The sequence below is a fragment of the Moschus berezovskii genome, chromosome 7 (genome assembly GCF_049115385.1).
Source record: "Moschus berezovskii isolate FMDL1 chromosome 7, NW_MosBer_1.0, whole genome shotgun sequence".
Taxonomy (NCBI): domain Eukaryota; kingdom Metazoa; phylum Chordata; class Mammalia; order Artiodactyla; family Moschidae; genus Moschus; species Moschus berezovskii.
This window is the reverse complement of record NC_142466.1, coordinates 52,457,686-52,474,865: the sequence shown is the minus strand read 5'-3', so window position 1 is coordinate 52,474,865 and position 17,180 is coordinate 52,457,686. Positions and strand designations below refer to the sequence as shown.

Sequence of the window (17,180 nt, the reverse complement as noted above, 5' to 3'; positions counted from 1 at the left end):
AATATAAAAACGGATTATATATAAAAAGGTACATTTTATATTAAAAGAAAATAAAAAGGAAATAATCCAAATGGCTAACAACAGTAGACCTATCTATCTAGGCAGCAACCACAGTGTGGTCACAGCACACACTATGATTCTGCAATTATTATGTCCTCATTTTCATGATCAGTAACTGAAATAAAAGATGCACTTTAACACAGGAAGTAACATAGAAAGTCACCACTAAGCACCTTATTGATTGCAATGTTCTCCTTTTTATTAAATTATAAAACTGGCTGCTGTCAATATACACATTTTTGGAAATGCATTTTTCTGCTTTTGTGGAGCACATGATTTTAAACAGACAAAATATTTCTATATTAACTTCTCAGTCTTCAAGCTATTTTGCACCGGTAGCCAAACTACCAAATATAGATATTATAATATACAGTCAGAATTTGTGGAAAATATTACAAAGACAAATGCCTTAAAAAGATGATAGTGCAGAGAGAACCATAGCTATGAAACAGGTATAAAAATTTAGTCAAAATATTTTAGTCCATTATGGCTTTGCATAAAGCTTCAAAGGAAGAAAATTGAAGACACTTCTCATCAAAGGCACTTAAAGAATTGTAATAAAATACTTCTTTGAATTTAGTTTTGAGTCCGACAGTATTTTTTATTTATCTTTTTCACATTCTGTCTCTCATTGAAACAGCCCTGGAAGGCAGCTATTAATAAGGAAAAATAGTTATAATTTCTTAATATACATGTTAAAAATACGCAAACAGAATTAATACAGATTTTGGTCCATGGAAGTAGGTAACAGTATCAGACTGTAGTATTTCTCTTAATTCTGAGCCCAAAGCCCTCAATTCCCCAGACTCAGTTCCCTGGGCTCCCCAGGAGGTGCCCCGCCATCGGCATAGCGCGCTGAAACTGGAAAGAGCCATCCTCCCTTGCTTGGTGGGAGTTCTGCTCCGAGGGAACGGCTGCGGAGCACACAGGAGTCAAAAACTCGGGCATTATAATTCCGTGTCCCGGTATCGGGAAGGCTGGCCGTAGTAACCGCGCCTTGAGTGTTCTGACAGCTGCTGCCGGTATTCCTCCTCCTCAGCATCACTGCCATAGCTTCCTCTGGGATCCTGATAAAGTCTGGCAGGGCCTTTCTGTGGCTCGGGGGGCCTAGAACTAACAAAGTGAGAGGGTTACGTGCAGCCCAAAGCTCGGGCCTCCCTGCCCGTCCATGCTGCATGCAGTGCGCGACTGCCCAGGACAGATGACTTACCTGAGTCCCACTCTGTTGACAAACCAGGGCACTCCTGGCCCCCTCCAGGTTCACAGAGTAGTGGAATTTAGGATAGGAATAAGAGGTCAAGGCCGATACCCACTCATGTAGTGAGCGGGGAAGACAGACACACACTCCCTGACCTAAGAACCCTCCAGCCCGACGAGGGTGCCTTCCCGAGATCACTGGTTAAAAGTTCATGAGCAGAGTGAGTTCTTCACCAGTTTTGGTCAGTTATACCAAGTCCCCTCTGTTGCCAGGGGCCTCCTGGTCAGCTGTGCCACTATTTGACTGGTAAAGAAGAAAGTTGCCTCTAGTTTTCTATTGTGGTAAAACTAGACTCCAGTTTCCAGTCAGAATGGCTGCAACAAAATGTGATTTTGTTTCCTATTCTCGGATGCAAGAAATGATCCAGTGTAAAACCTCAACAGGAAGACTCTGTAATAATCACTACTGCTTATGCAGCATTTTAAACATAAGGCATCCTACCAACATCAGTCAATTGATGTTCCCTTTCCCTCAGACCACAGCTCACACACAGCCTGACTTTGCTAAGTGATGCAAAAGGATTACTGAGCTTGTTGGCCAAAAGCTAGAAAATATTAACAATGAAACAACTGGCATCTAAACCAAAGGAATTTTGCTCATGCACTATCCTAACACAATTTAAGGCATCTATGGCTCCAATTCGATTTCCCCGGTGGCTCAGCAGTAAAGAATCCACCTGCAATGCAGAAGCTGCAGGAGATGTTGGTTTGATCCCTGGGTGGGGAAGATCCCCTGGAGGAGGGCATGGCAACCCACTCCAATATTCTTGCATGAAGAATCCCATGGACAGAGGAGCCTGGTGAGCTACAGTCCATAGAGTTGCAAAGAGTTGGACAAGACTGAAGCAACTTAGCACGCACACACATGGCTCCAATGTGTCTAACGGGACTGACTTGGATTGTCAGTGATTACACTGTGTTGGAGAAGGAAATGGCAACCCACTCCAGTATTCTCTCCTGGAGAACTCCGTGGACAGAAAAGACTAGTGGGCTACAGTCCATGGGGTCGCAAAGAGTCGGACACAATTGAGCGACTATACAACAACACTATGTTAGTTTTAGCACACAATCAACACTACCGTAAAACTTTGCCTCTATGGTCTTTATAATTAAATTTGACTGAATAAGTAAACAGTTTACCAGGAGGGAAAAAAAAAAAAAAAAACGACTTTCTTGTTACTTTGAAATGTAGGTGAAAAAAAATTCTTAAGCTTTAAAGTCCTCCACAAGTCCCTTTTTAGACCTATACCCTCAGAGCAGCCCTTACCTTGTATACTGGGGTGGGCCAGGGTCCGGCTTGTGTGTTTTGATTGGAACTGCATAGATATCAGGATGCTTCTGAGCAATTTCAATCTGTGGAGATTACGGGGGTAAAAAAAGAACAAGAGGAAAGGGATGCTCATTTCCTGCTGCTTCCATTCTCCCATCCCATTTTAACTGAGAAGAGGAAAAATAGAAGCAAACCTCCAGTTTCCAGAGTTGTATGGGATGCCTAGTGGTAAATGTCAAATAGGGAAAATGTTTAAAACTAATGAAAGTCTGCCACATGCTACAACCATGGTTGAACCTTCAGGACACTATGCTAAGTGAAATAAATAAGCCACACAAAAGACAAATATTGTATAATTCCATTTCTGTGAGGCTCCTGAGCTGTCAAATTCATAGAGACAGAAAATAGAACGGTGGTTAATGGGCTGGAGGAGGGGAAAATGAGGAATAATTAATATACACAGAGTTTTAGTTGGGGAGGGTGACAAAATTCTAGAGACCAATGATAGAGATGGTTACACAAAAATGTGAATACATTAATGCCACCAAACACTTACAAATGTTAAAGATGGTAGTTCCATGTATATTTTACCACCAAAAGAAGCAAAAAAGAAAAAGAATGTGGGTCACCTCTTGCCTTCTAAGATGGCCCACACTCTGTCCACAGTGTGTGCTTCTCCCAGGGCTACTCTTGCCTTTTGAGACAGACTGCATCCTGTCTGTGGAATGTCTCTCTCTAAATACATTCACTTTGTTACAAATTACTTTGTCTCTCACTGAATTCTTTCTGCAATGAGACATAAAGAACCTGAGTTCCAGTAAGTCCTGACACCAGGAACTAAGGGCCCCTCCCAGTTGGAGGATGGAATTATGTGGACCCTCCTGACTTCAATCAACTACAGCCTGGACTCTGTCAACCTCTGTTCCAATTCCATGCTGAAGTCTTCTCTGCTCAAGCCCCCTTATGAACATGCGCATAGCCTTAGTCTTAAACCTCCCCAAATTTGCAGTTCAGGGAGACTGCTTTGGGAAAAGATCCCTCGTGTTTTCCTTACTTGCTGCAGGTAATAAATCCTTCCTTTTCCCTACCTTCCCCCTCTAAAAAAGAAAAAGGCTCAGAAGCACTGCAATTGTGACAAAGTTAAATGAAGGAAACTCCCATAACCACTGGGCCAAAACGCTCCAGAAACCTTTACTTAACAATGTTACAGTGAAAAATAATTTTGAAGAGGCCACAGATTCTCTTGTCACACTGTCCTATTCCAGAACCCAATATAAAGTTCTGAAGCACAAAGAGTAGAATCGTATTCACCTGCAATGTCAGGTTTTCTTGACTGGAAGAAAAAGGGATGTGCTAATAGCTGAAAATCTGAAAATAACACACCCATAGGATGTGCCTTTATATCACGCATGTCAACATACCCTTTCATGTTTGTGGCAGTGGCAAAAGGACTGTAAATCTTTACACTGCAATGAAACTTCTTTAAAATTCTTATTGCTGATGCACTAAAATGACCCAGTGATTGAAAACAATTACCCTTGCATCCTGTGCTTCTTGGAGCTCTTGCATTCTCTGTAACCTTGCCTTGTGATCCATCTTCTCAAATATTTTTACTTTGCCCAGGACAGACTTGGGAGCATTGTGCTGCTCCTCACTGCCCTCTCCCGTCTCCTCACTCTCTGGGGGAGGGACAGGAGTGGAAGGCTTCAGTATAGGCCGTCCAAAAGTGGGTTTTGCTGCAATAGGAGGAGGACAACCTTTGGTAGATGCCCCTGGGATTTCGTTACCAGCAGCAGCTGAGGGGTTTGACTTGTATTCATAAGATCTGGAGAAGTCAAAAGATTCTTCTCTGTTTTGGGTTTTGGCCTGCAGAGAGCAATGACACAGTTTTAACCTTGAGCTTTCAGTTTATTTTCAAATGTCTATTAGTGATTTAATACACTCCATTTCCTGATCAGTTTCCAAAGGTGGTCAACAAATTCCACTCCAACAAGCAATCAAATACGACAAGGTACATGGCCAAGATCTGACATCCAGAGCCCTACCTCACTCCCTGCAGAAGAGTATTAAGTGCTCAAGGAAACCAAGAGGGTGCTGGGGACGTGCTGGGAGGCCTGCAAGTGCTAGAGGTGGATCAGACCCAACTCTGTCCTAGAGATTTGAATCTTAGAGAGGACCTCAGAACAAGTCAGGTTTCAGGATAGAAGAGTGGCTCCTGAGTTCACACCACGCTGAGGGGACGTGCTTTGGCCCAGAGGTCCACCCAGAAGTGAGGAGACTGGGGTGGGGAGCGGTGAGAGAGAATATTATGCTGATGGCCACTGTCTTCATACTTCCATCCTAGGCTGCTTGTAAACTTTCACTCGTTTATATTATTAGGTCACCAATTACCACTGAAAGCTCACAATGAATTATTACTTTCTTCTTATCTAAAGCACTGAGTTAGGAAGAGAAACTTTACTGGGTTCTAAGGAAAAGACTTTAGTTATAGCTGTGATTCAGAGAGGGGTGAAAAATCATATGACATGTGTCCTCACATTGATTCTTTTCTGGACAATTAAAAAGAATAAATAAATAAACTGTCTTCATAATGAGAGGCATTGTAAACAATAGTGGTGATTATTTTCTTTAGCAAGTCATCAGGAAGGATTTTTTCAGGTGTATCAAAATCAGATTATGGGCAGAAAAATTTAATTGGACAGAAGAAGAAAAACAGATTCTATGACAGGTGATTCTGGGCATGCAGTATTCATCCAACCTTTATTATTTCTACATAAGCAAACAAACAAAAAACAAAGGAAACAAACACTAACAGTCCTAAAATTGTACCCTCTTCTAAAACTGCCTTTCCATTTTACTTTTGCCATTTCTTAATTTTTTGGATTCACCCAAAAGATAGGCTCCAGTAGAGAACCCAGTTGGTCAAAACCATAATCCAGTGCCATGTTATTGTGCATGCTCTGCCCTGGCTACGCTGGAGCTCCAGGTGAGCTCAATGTGTTTCTTCCTCCTTCCCATCCTGGGCTTCCCAGCCACGTACCTTGGGCGGCTCTGGCTTGAATGCCGGAGGCGGGCTATTGTCCCTAAGTTGATCTCTGCTAGCAGCCCTCCTCATCTGAGCTCGTGGCTCTGGGCTGGGTTTCCTTATGCTCTACAAGACATAAAGGTTCATTCACAACAAGAACATCCCAGCAGGAAGAAGAGAGCACTGGTCTTCTTTGCTGGAGTTCTTTGAACTTGTGGGAATTAAGATGTTAAGGTTCCTAATGTGCGTAAGTTGAGCTACTGACCCAGTGCTTCTTTACTGAAAAGGCAGATATCTGATATACTCCCCTATTAGCAAGTGCTTAAGGTATATTTTTTCTAAAACTAGCCGTATCTCTCCCTTTACAGTAAGAAAACAAGAGGTTTTTGTAAAGTTTTGTCACTAACAGCTGTTAATATTTTATTCTTTGTTTTCTTTCATTTTTGGTTGCACCACGTGGCATGCATCATCCTAGTTTCCCACATCCCCTGAAGTGGAAGTGTGGAGTCTTAACTACCTGACCACCAGGGAATTAACTACCTGACCACCAGCTGTTAACATTTTAAAGCATCAGCTCAACTGTATCTGCAGACATTCACCAGTTAATTTACTTTTTATGACTTGTCCGACAGTATATACTAATTTTTTTTGTCATGGTGAATTGTTCCTCCTTTCAACTTATATATTTGGTCCTTCTATACTGTAAAGAATAAAGTTCACTGAAACAACCTAAACTGCTGAAGAGAAGTCCATAGAAATCCAAATATATGGAGAATCTTGTCTGCAAAGGTCATTATCCCAGTGTTCTCTGAGATGCAACCAATAACTGTTCTGGTCCTAACTTAGTGCTAGCAATGTGATTTCTAGAATCACAGAAGCAGTCTACTCACTGGCCAGTGGATGCAGAGTACATGAGATCAGACATATAATTAATCAAAAAACTCAATTAAAAAACTGAAATATAAGAGAGAAGGAAACTGATGGGGAAACGCTCAGGAGTTTTGGCAAGATTAGAAAGGTTAAAGGTAGGGTGGAAAAGAAAAAGCACAGATACCTAAAAGTACAGAGAGAGACCTAATCAAAGGTTACAAGTAAATACAACAATACTGTATTTAAAAATAATGCCCCACTGGTAATTTGGACGGCTGGCTTCACATCACGACACCATGCCCAGGGGCATCTGTGGGGTGAGTGCTGATCACTCAACCTCTCCCAGCACTTGGTTCCTGTCCCACTCCCCTCTGGACCATATCCACAATCACACAGGCCTTAGCTTGGAATGAGAGGCTCCCTAGACATCAGCCACTCCAACCCTTAGGAACACCTGCCTCAGCGCCCTGAATAAGCTGCTGGCCAGACAATTCGAGGGAAACACCAGAACCCCCTCTTCCTGCCCAGGCCTGCCTCGCCTCACCTCCTCATGCTGCACCGGCTCCGAGGAGCGGGTGACGGGAGACACCAGCGGCTCCTCAGCTGGCTCATCCAGCTCATTGTCAGTGTAGGCGCCTCCTTCACCGTCCGTGTCTTCAAAGTCACTGATGAGGCGGCTGTCGCAACTCAGATAGTCCGCGCCCATGGCGGTTAAGTAGGACATGCGGTCTTCGGGATCATCATCCATCCCTTCCATCTAGAGGAATTTGTTTCGGAGGGTCAGTGGGATCTGACATGGCTCCTGGGAGTGAGGACTCAAGAAAATTCCCAAGGGCACAGCCAAGGGACGGAAACCTTGACTTGTTCGAGAAAAGGAAGTTTACCTTTATCTTTCTGAAATCACTTGGCTTTAAATGACTATGTCAATTTTTGTGTAGAGACTTAAATTAGAAACCCTCTACCCTATCTCTCTTTGCCACCATCCATCAGGCTTCCTCACATTGTGCACTTTTCTTCCAAAATCTGGCTCCCCTCCAGTTTTTTCTGTTGAACTGGTCTCCCATTGATAAGTGCATGCTGTCTGGAGCTGTATGTCTCTGCACTCACCCATGAGATTGTCAAATCCTCAAAGGCAGACGCTCAGCCTGTTCTCACCACGGAGGCTAGCACAGAGCCACAGCGGGCATAAGCAGTCAGTACATGCTAGATACTCTGACTGAACATGCAGTTCCTAAAGGGCAGGGCTAGGACTCAACCATTAACTGGTAATAGAGGCACTTATGCAACAAAATCGTACCTTGAATGTCTCACAAACAACCTCAATTCAGCTGGACCACAGAATAGCAGCACCAAGGGCTCCTAGTACCACAGGGAATTCTATAATTTCTCTGCTTCCTTCCTGCAGTAGGGCTGTGTGCGAACTTCCTCCACAGATGAGAAGCGAGCCGAGGTCAGGAGCCTATACCAGATTCTAGCACACTCTCATCACCTACTCAAATCCCTAGAACTCATCCTCTGCCAACCTTCTTTCTAACACAACGATTCCAACTCCATTAGCTTTTCTCCCTTCTGTTAATTTTTAACTATGTTCTCCAAGCCCTCAACCTAACCCCTCATCTCCACTCTGGGTTTCCCAGGTCCTTGGTAATAAGCTGTGGAGTTTAGCACAAGGTCTTGTAAGCTCTGATTAGTGTGCTTGGAACACAACACTAGTTACTACATTAAAAGCAAAAGGGAAGTGAATGTAGGGCTGCGTATATCCCATTCTGCTTTTCTTGTAAAAGTCCCTTCGTTTTACTACTTTTCCAGAGAATTTACAAATTTTTGAACAACTGAAGCATATGTTGAGATTACTCAAAATGTGCATGGCTTTACTACATTCACTACCCTCTTGAGAAAAAAATTCAGAACACAGACTCTCACCTCGCAGCAGAGCATCTGTATCACATACCTTTCCTTCGGAGACCCAGACTGCTTCTCCTTGCTGATGCTGAATCGTGTCTTTCAAGCTGCCAAACCAGCTGTCATTGGCTGAATTGAGGTTGATTGTAGCTACAGAAATGTAAACCAAAAGGTGTGCCTCAATTTCACGTTTATTAGAAAACTTATTGGACATAACTTACCCTAACTTGTCATATTTCAATTAAAACTTTAGCAAATGGAAGAGAAAACTGGCACATATTTGAACATTATTCTTTCAGTTGAATATAATTAAAACTATTACCATCTATCTGTTGAAGTCTGCATTATAGGTGGATGTCATAAAGCTAAAAATGGATTTATGTCTATTTTTCAGAAAAGCTACCTTTAAAAAATGTGTTTTTAAGAAATGAATCTGAGTCAGTTGTAGTGAGGTGGATCAACCTAGAGCCTGTTATACAGGATGAAGTAAGTCAGAAAGAGAAGAGCAAATATCACATATTCCATGTATATGGAATCTAGAAAAATAGTACTGATGAACCTATTTACAAGGAAGGAATGGTGGTGCAGATCTAAAGAACAGACTTGTCAACATAGCAGGGGAAGGAGAGGGTGGGATGAATTGAGAAAGTAGCATCGACATATACACACTGTCATGTGTAAAACAGGCAGCTAGGGAGAAGCTGCTATAGAACACAGGGAGCCCACTGGCACTCTGATGACTTGGAGCGGGTGGGACGGGAAAGGGGGAAGGAGGATCAAGAGGGACAGTATGCGTGTGTATACACACACACACACACACACACACACGTATAAAATCATAACTGACTCATGTTGTTGTATGGCAGAAACCAACTCAACACTGTAAAGCAATTACCTTCCAATTAGAAAATAAATTAAAAAAATACATTTTTAAAGAGTGTGCTTTCAGGGGCAACAATAACACATCTAAATAAAATATAAAAGTACACATTTAAAAAATCTATAGACATGAACAGTAAAAGAAAAACATATACCAATGTACTGTTTATCTCCAATTAAAACTAAATGTATGTCACTTTGATAGGCTTAAACATTTCAGAATATAGATACAGACTTACCAAACTCTACAGGTGTGTATTCATGGGACATACATTTTCTATTCTGAACAAAATGCATCCTACATAAAAGCACTTACTAGGATTGACCAAGCACTTTCCTAAATACGTTACATGGGTTAGTTCATTTTATGCTTAAACAAACCTTGCAAGGTGGGTGTTGCTATCATCCCCATTCTATAGATAAAAAACTGAGGTAGTGAAAGGAACTAATCTAAGGCCCTCACAGCAAGCAAGTGGAAAAGCCTGGATGCAAGCTCAGAAGTCTGCTTTTAGAGCTTATGGCTTCAGCCACTGCATGACTCAGCCCATCTGAAACATGAATTTGGAGTACCAGGATAAAATACCAACCAGTAAAATACACGTGATCATTCTCCAGCAATACTTTGGACCTAAAATGATCAAACTCCGGATAAATGAGTACTTTTTAGAGCTATATCATCATGGCCTATTATTAAAGCCATTATGTGTCACCCAAAAGAAAACTGAATCTTGTTGCTGAAAGTTGTTAGGCAGCCCGTTCCACCTATCCTAGAGTCTGCATACTTCTCTATAAATAACTCCAAAGAACCAGAAAGCAAATTTTGTAAGCAATTTTGCTTCAAGATTTTCTTCCCAGTAACATACAGCATTCTTTCATTTAAAAAGTCCCAACACTGACCTTGGAAAACCCTGAACAAGCTGACAATTTCCTGCGTTATTAATTATTTATAGTATTAGAATAAACTGATACCTTGGACAACTGAAAGAAAATCAACCTTGTTTCCTTAGACTTTTGTACCCTTATTGTGTGTGTGTTAGTCGCTTAGTTGTATCTGACTCTTTGTAACCCCATGGACTGTATCCTGCCAGACTCCTCTGTCCATGGAATTCTCTGGGCAAGAATACTGGAGTGGGTTCATTCCCAACCCAGGGATCAAGCTTACGTCTCCAGCATCTCCTACATTGGCAGGCGGGTTCTTTACCACTAGCGCCATCTGGGAAGCCTTATCATAGTACCTTGTAAAGATTACTATCCTTTTGGTAACAGAAGTGACACTGGGCACCCCAGGGACAAAATGAGTGATCTCCACTAAATATATACAGAATGGTCAGCTACCTTTTTGAGCTTCATGCTGAAGTTGTCTAAGATGAGTACAGTTTGTATTTATCATGAGGAAAACCTAAAGTTAAAAGGGCCATTTGTGAAATGCAGAAAATACGTTCATGCCCCCTGATAAAATGAAACAAGCCAGAAGCCTCTTACTGAATTCAGATTGAAGTCTAGTGGATGGAAAAAAAGAAAAAACAGTAATTTCTAACTGAGTTGGTAGCATTCAAATCATGCACTTTACCTCTCTTTAAGAGGTGGGAGCACAGCCATGATGCTGCCTTCCTTTCTCCTAGAATTTAGTTCCTTTGGTTTACTGTTGACTTTTGCTCTTTAGGTTTCTCAGATTCTTTGACTACAAGCCATTAGGTTAACTCCTGTCATTTCCAACCTCTGGACTAGACTCATGCTCCCTTGGATAGACTATATCCATCTCTCAAACTCCAGAAAGCGAAACACTGGCAGGAGCTTCCTTCAGCCTCCATCACAGCCGGGAGTCCTGGGCTTCTGAGGGCATCCACTGCCAGTCGAGGCACGGGTGCACTTGGCGCTACTTCTCTTTCCACAACCAAGGAGGCTGGGAAGCACAAGAGCAATAACACGGGGTGACAAAGGCGACATGTGAGGCTGGAGGGGTCAGGAGAAATTGGAAGTGACTGTGATGGTATGAAGTTTCTCTTCAGGGCGATAGAGTTCCAAAATTGGTGGCACTGATGGCTGTACATCTCTGAAAATACTAAAAACTACTAAATTGCATGCTTAAATCGGGTAAATTATAGAGTATATAAATTAAATTTCAAAAATGCTATTCAGGGCTACCATTTAGAGGGACTCGAAATGGACAGGCATCAACCAAGGTGCCCAGCCACGGAGAGTGGCAACTTCCATCTGCTTCCTGTGGTCCTCAGTGTCCCTACATATCCTTGGGAAATCAAGAATTGCCTGTTGCAGTTTGTATATTTTTAACTGGTACAAGATTCACTCCTCCCCACTAGGCTTTCTCAAACACTGTATTATGGAAAAGAAAAATGTTTACAATATGTAACAATTAAAGATTTTGAAAAAATATAAAATAGTATCACTAATGGATAGCATTTATTCAGCATTTCCAAAGTCTTAGGACTGCATTGTACATTAATTTTAAATTAATATAATTTAAAAAATGATCTATAAGTTACAAATTTCACATTAATGAAATCTGGGAAACTGAAAAAAGTGCTGGACCATCCTGTGGTACTTTAAAAATCCCACAATTTCACACAAAGGATGGCTCTGCATGGATCGCTAAGTCCACAATTTCATTTCTGTGGTCTTTAAATTACGAACTGAGTGCTTCAGCAAAACATGTTCAACAATTCCAAGAAGATATGTAATGTCAACTTCATGTTTTAAAAAATAATTTTTGTAACATGTGCATGCAAAATGTATTATTCTACAGTAACTTTTTTAAAGTGATGGGGGAAGGTTGGGAAGCCTAACATTTTAATTTACATTGACAAGTTAACTTGCTTTTGGGCAAATCTCGGAATAAAGTTTCCCTTGTCATCTCTGCATAATTGAGAAGTACCTTGAATTTGCAAGAAGTCATTTTGCTTTAATTCTTTAAATTTTTATTTTTTAGGTAAAAGGTATTTCATTATATTGTAAAAATAGTAATGGACATATGTTAAAAAACAAAAGACAAAATAATGTATACCTTTCAAAAATGAGCAAGACATAATATTAAGCATAACAGTACAAAAAAAGTAAATCAACAGGAACTAGCAATGCTAGTTTTTCTTGTAACCAGCTACTATTAATATCATACCAAGCCCTGATTTGCCCTCCATCTGAAATACTAACAATTTATCAAGACACTGTTTACAGATCTTCAGTTCTCCTACTCAGTCACTTTTATTACATAGTAACTTCAGGGAGAGTCATTTTAATACTGTCAAATTTAAATACTCATCTATGGAAAATGGGATTTTCTTGTTACTGTGCAACAAGGAAAAAAGAATATTCATCGAGTTAATCCACCTGCAACATAAGCCTTGATTCTGAATTACTGTTCATCACAGTAGCTCTATTTTTCCCCACTTATTAATTCATTGTGTGTGTGAAGGCACTGCTTGATGACTATTGTCACAGATGTCAATCTGATTATTGTTGTTTACTGGTTGTTCTGTTTGTCGTTCAGTCGTGTCCAACTCTTTGTGACCCCAGGGACTATAGCCCGCCAGGCTCCTCTGTTCATGGGATTTCCCAGGCAAGAATACTGGAGTGGGTTGCATTTCCTCCTCCAGGGGGATCTTCCTGACCCAGGGATCAAACCTGCATCTCTTGCATTTCCTGCATCAGCAGGCAGATTCTTTACCACTAGCACCACCTGGGAAGCCCATATAATTCATTTAAAGGCCATAAATGCCATTAATTTAAAATCACTTAAAAAAAACAACAACCACCTTGGATTTTGGCCTTGGCGTCACAACCTGGCCAGGTTGAGACACAGGGCATATAAAGTGCTCAGTGGGGCCATCCACGGAGTTTCAAGAGTTAAACTAAGCAGTCTGGAAAAGGCCACAAAGGGCCATCCTTTTGTAAGTTACTCAGCACCCTGCTCCACCCATCCTGAAGACTAAGTCAGCAAATGAAGCAAAGGCAGAACAATGAAGTGGCCAGTGTCCAGCCTCCCTCAGCCTGGCTCTTCCTCTACAACTCATTATTTCCCTGCCTGTCATCTCAGATCCTCACACGAATCCCAAATCCAACTCTGAGGGAAGCCCCTAGCCATTCAATGGACTTACACAAAGGTAAGGAGGTGGGGGGAAATGAAGTGAGCGTAGATTTAATATCAGTCACAATCACATGGACCTCAAATTCAATGAATTATCTGTTAAAAGGCAGAATGGCAACATAAGACCCCATTCAGCATTAGGATAATACATCTGTGCTGTGAAGTGTACAGAATATTGGACACAGAGTCAGAGACTGTACCACTGTTAGCTATTGCTATAATAAAAACAATAACAATAATATTAATTAAAGTTGCAGCAGTAAAACAAAGGAAAGATCACATATGAACATACCAAAAGCACAAGCTTAATCTTAACTCTACATTCACAAAAATCTAGTTTACGAAGCATCACTTCCTTCTTTGCATTTGGTTAGATAACCTCTCAGTTGGAGCACTTCACCATAGTGGTAAGCAGTGCATCTCACTCTCTAATAGGAAAAGCCAGTAACAATAAAACAAGGGTCTAATGTAGACACTCATTCACACTCTCCCCTTCCCTTCCCTTCCCAGATAAGTTAAAAGTGGCACAGGTTGATGGTGACTGGTGCTGAACTCAGTATAGTCGCTAAGTCATGTCCAACTCTTGCGACCCCATGGACTGAAGCCCACCAGGCTCCCCTGTCCATGAGATTCTCCAGGCAAGAATACTGGAGTGGGTTGCCATTTCCTTCTCCAGGGGATCTTCCTGACCCAGGAATCAAACGTGGGTCTCCTGCATTGCAGGCAGATTCTTTCCCAACTGAGCTATAAGGGAAGCCCAAATTCACAGAGCTATCATTATCCTAAGGATATTAATTATATCCACACAATTGCTACATGTGGCTTCCATAAAACTGCATGACCAAAAACTTCATGCAACCCTTTTAAACCCTTCATTATACCACATTCACAGAACTAGTCATTTTTTTAGGCAGTGCACACAGAGTTACTAAAAAGGTCACATTCTTAAATCATTTTACTTTCATGAATAATAGCAGCAGCAGGTCATCATTTCAGGAATTTTAAAAAATATCCTATTAAAAAAAATCCTATTATGGAAAACTTTAGACATACAAAAGTGGAGAGAAGAGTATGCATCATGAATGCATCACCTAGCTTCAACAACTATCAACTCTTGGCCAGTCTGGTCTATAGCCACCCTAACTCTCCTAACTGAAGATTATTCAAGCAAATCCAAGACATGATATGAGGTCACTCATAAACACTCCTATTTACCATACATGCCTAAACATGAGAATTTCTTAAAAAAAAGACCTAACATAATCACAGTATCATTTTCACCTTAAAAACAGGAGTAATAAATTCTTAATATCATCTAATATCCCGAATATTCAAGGCTATTTCAGAGACATTTTAAAATAATGAAACCAAGTTCAACATAAGTCAGCATACGCATGGATGGTAAGAAGAAAATGACACAGCCCATAACAGACACAGGTACTCGGTGCTATGCCAGGCTTAATCACTAGCCTTGTAGTCCCACCCAAAAATGTGAACCTCATCAAAATGACCAGGTATTGTGTACTATGTATCTTTATGATCACGTTCAAACAGTCAGACTTACATAGTTACATATACAAACACCATGAGTCTAGTATACTCACTTTATAGGATTAGTTCCTTTTTGAGGAGTCATAAACAGAATTTCAGATAAATATTTTCCATTCAGATTATTTTCCTATTCCTTCCATCCTACAGTTCCCCATTCTTTACTTTTGAGCAAAGAGTACATTTTACATTTCACTTACCTGTGAAAAGATGCGCACAAGTTTTTTTAAGCTTGTTGGCTTGATCAAATAACTTCCGAGAACTTTTGTTGGATGATGGATTCAACCTCTGTCTCATAGTTTTGACACCTTGCCTAGAGTCTGGGTTGAAAAAGATCACAATCGGGAACCACTGAGTATAGTTCAACAGGTCCACAGCCTTAGGAGTTACATCCAGGAGTGCGTGTTTGTCCTGTTAGAAATGGGGGAAAAGGTGACGTAAGTGGGTAAAAGCCAAACAGCATCAAAGAGTTTGTGTTAATAAGTAAAGGTCGCATCAGATAAAATGTGCTCATGTAAATCACAAAGCTGAAAACGTTTCCCTTCACATTAGGTCCACTTTAATATTACCAATCTATGAGAACTTCTGAGAAAATCAATTAACAAGTTTTTGGTAAAATGCTCAGAACTCCAAGAGAATCAATACATCAGTTCACAGAAAATCAACTGACTGCCACACAATGAAACAGCTTACGTTTATACTCAGCTTACTAACATTTAATAATCATTAAACTACAGACTCTATTCTTAAAAACACTGCAGCAAACCATGACCCTATTCTTTCCAACAGCGTGGCCTTCAGGTGACTTTTCTTACCTGTTCAATAATTTGTCTCACGGTATTTAAGCGCACCACCCCGGTAGATTTCTCAGATCCTGCGTCTCTTGGTTCCGTTTCTGCAAAGGAAAAAAAATAAAGCAGGGAGCAGGGAAGGGGGAATGAATAAAATTTAGAAATCACTGACAACCAAGTACCTCCCTCCTAGCATCAATTAGGACAGGAAACCTGACATTCATTGTCTCCTAATAAGAGGCAATGGGAAGGACCAACAACACTACCTGTTTCACCAAAATCTAACCAAGGGAAACAGACCAGGCCAACAGGGAGCATCCTGTGAGACAAACGGCTTGGACTGTTCAAAATATCATGCCACAAAATAATTCAGAAAAAGGAGAAGATTAGAAAAGATACAAAAATCAAAAGTACTGCATTCTGAACTTAAAAAAGAAACAACAATAATTACCTTGAAAGGCATAACTAGGATAACTGATAAAATCTGAGAAAGGGACTATATACTAAATAACATTATTGTATCCGTGTTAAATTTCCTGGTTGTGATAATGGTATTATGGTTGTATAGGAGGAGAATTAGGACATTCACAGAGGCAGAAAGTATTATAATGCCCACAATTTAAACTTTCAAATACGGCAGCAGAAACTGTAAAAAGTGTGTGTATGTATGTGTGTGTCTATGGGGGAAGAATACAGATAGCAAATGTTACCTGGTGACAAGTGATTCCAGGTGAAGGGTATGTGGGTGTTTATTATTTTTTCTACAGGTTAGAGATTTTCCTAAATAAAACCTGAGGGAGGAAAAAGTATTACTGACAGACTTACTAGCAGTTTGGAACAGGTCAGGCAAGTCATTTGCCAACTTCTCCAGGGCTATATCCGCTATGGGGCCGAATAAGACAACAGGTCTCTTGAAACCAGCTGAAATGAGAAAAGAAAAAGGCATGAAATTAGATGGAAAATAAGCTAGAAGGATATATTTTGCAAAATGAAGAATATGGCCAATATTTTATAATAACTACAAATGAAGTATAATCTTTAAAAACTGTACACCTGTAATTGTATACATAATATTATACAGCAACTATACTTCAATTAACAGAAAAGAAAAGCCATGAAGACACCTACAAGTCTTTAGCTGTTAAGAAACAAAAGTATTTTACAGAGTATTGATAACAAAATAGTGGACTTCCCAGGTGGTGCTCGTGGTAACGATTCTACCTGCCAATGCAGGAGACACAGGAGACCCGAGTTTGATCCCTGGGTCGGGAAGATCCCCTGGAGAAGGAAATGGCACCCATTCCAGTATTCTTGCCCAGAGAATACCATGGACAGAGAAGCCTGGCAGGATACAGTTCGTGGGGCCACAGAGAGTCAGACATGACTGAACACACACATTGATAACACAACTAAATAAAACCAACTGTGTGTTCTTCCATCTCCAATTCAGCCCAGCTCTTTTCTGAAGAATAAAAG

General features: G+C 40.8%; 1 protein-coding gene across 6 annotated transcripts in view; it reads right to left on the bottom strand.

The window, feature by feature from the left end:
- Window positions 1–234: 234 nt before the first annotated feature.
- The window catches only part of TJP2 (tight junction protein 2), a 130,772-nt gene continuing 113,826 nt past the window's right edge, over window positions 235–17,180 (bottom strand). For 4 of the 6 annotated variants that reach the window (XM_055428356.2, XM_088837921.1, XM_055428351.2 and 1 more), the window contains 9 exons: window positions 16,530–16,625; window positions 15,729–15,808; window positions 15,114–15,324; window positions 8,434–8,534; window positions 7,027–7,239; window positions 5,628–5,738; window positions 4,124–4,453; window positions 2,585–2,670; window positions 235–1,173 (listed from right to left, as the gene is read on the bottom strand). In XM_055428356.2, coding sequence (XP_055284331.2) covers window positions 1,008–1,173; window positions 2,585–2,670; window positions 4,124–4,453; window positions 5,628–5,738; window positions 7,027–7,239; window positions 8,434–8,534; window positions 15,114–15,324; window positions 15,729–15,808; window positions 16,530–16,625 — 1,394 coding nt within the window. In that variant the 3' untranslated portion in view covers window positions 235–1,007. The remainder of the gene's footprint in view (window positions 1,174–2,584; window positions 2,671–4,123; window positions 4,454–5,627; window positions 5,739–7,026; window positions 7,240–8,433; window positions 8,535–15,113; window positions 15,325–15,728; window positions 15,809–16,529; window positions 16,626–17,180) is intronic. The other 2 variants (XM_055428354.2, XM_055428355.2) reach the window with 2 other exon arrangements.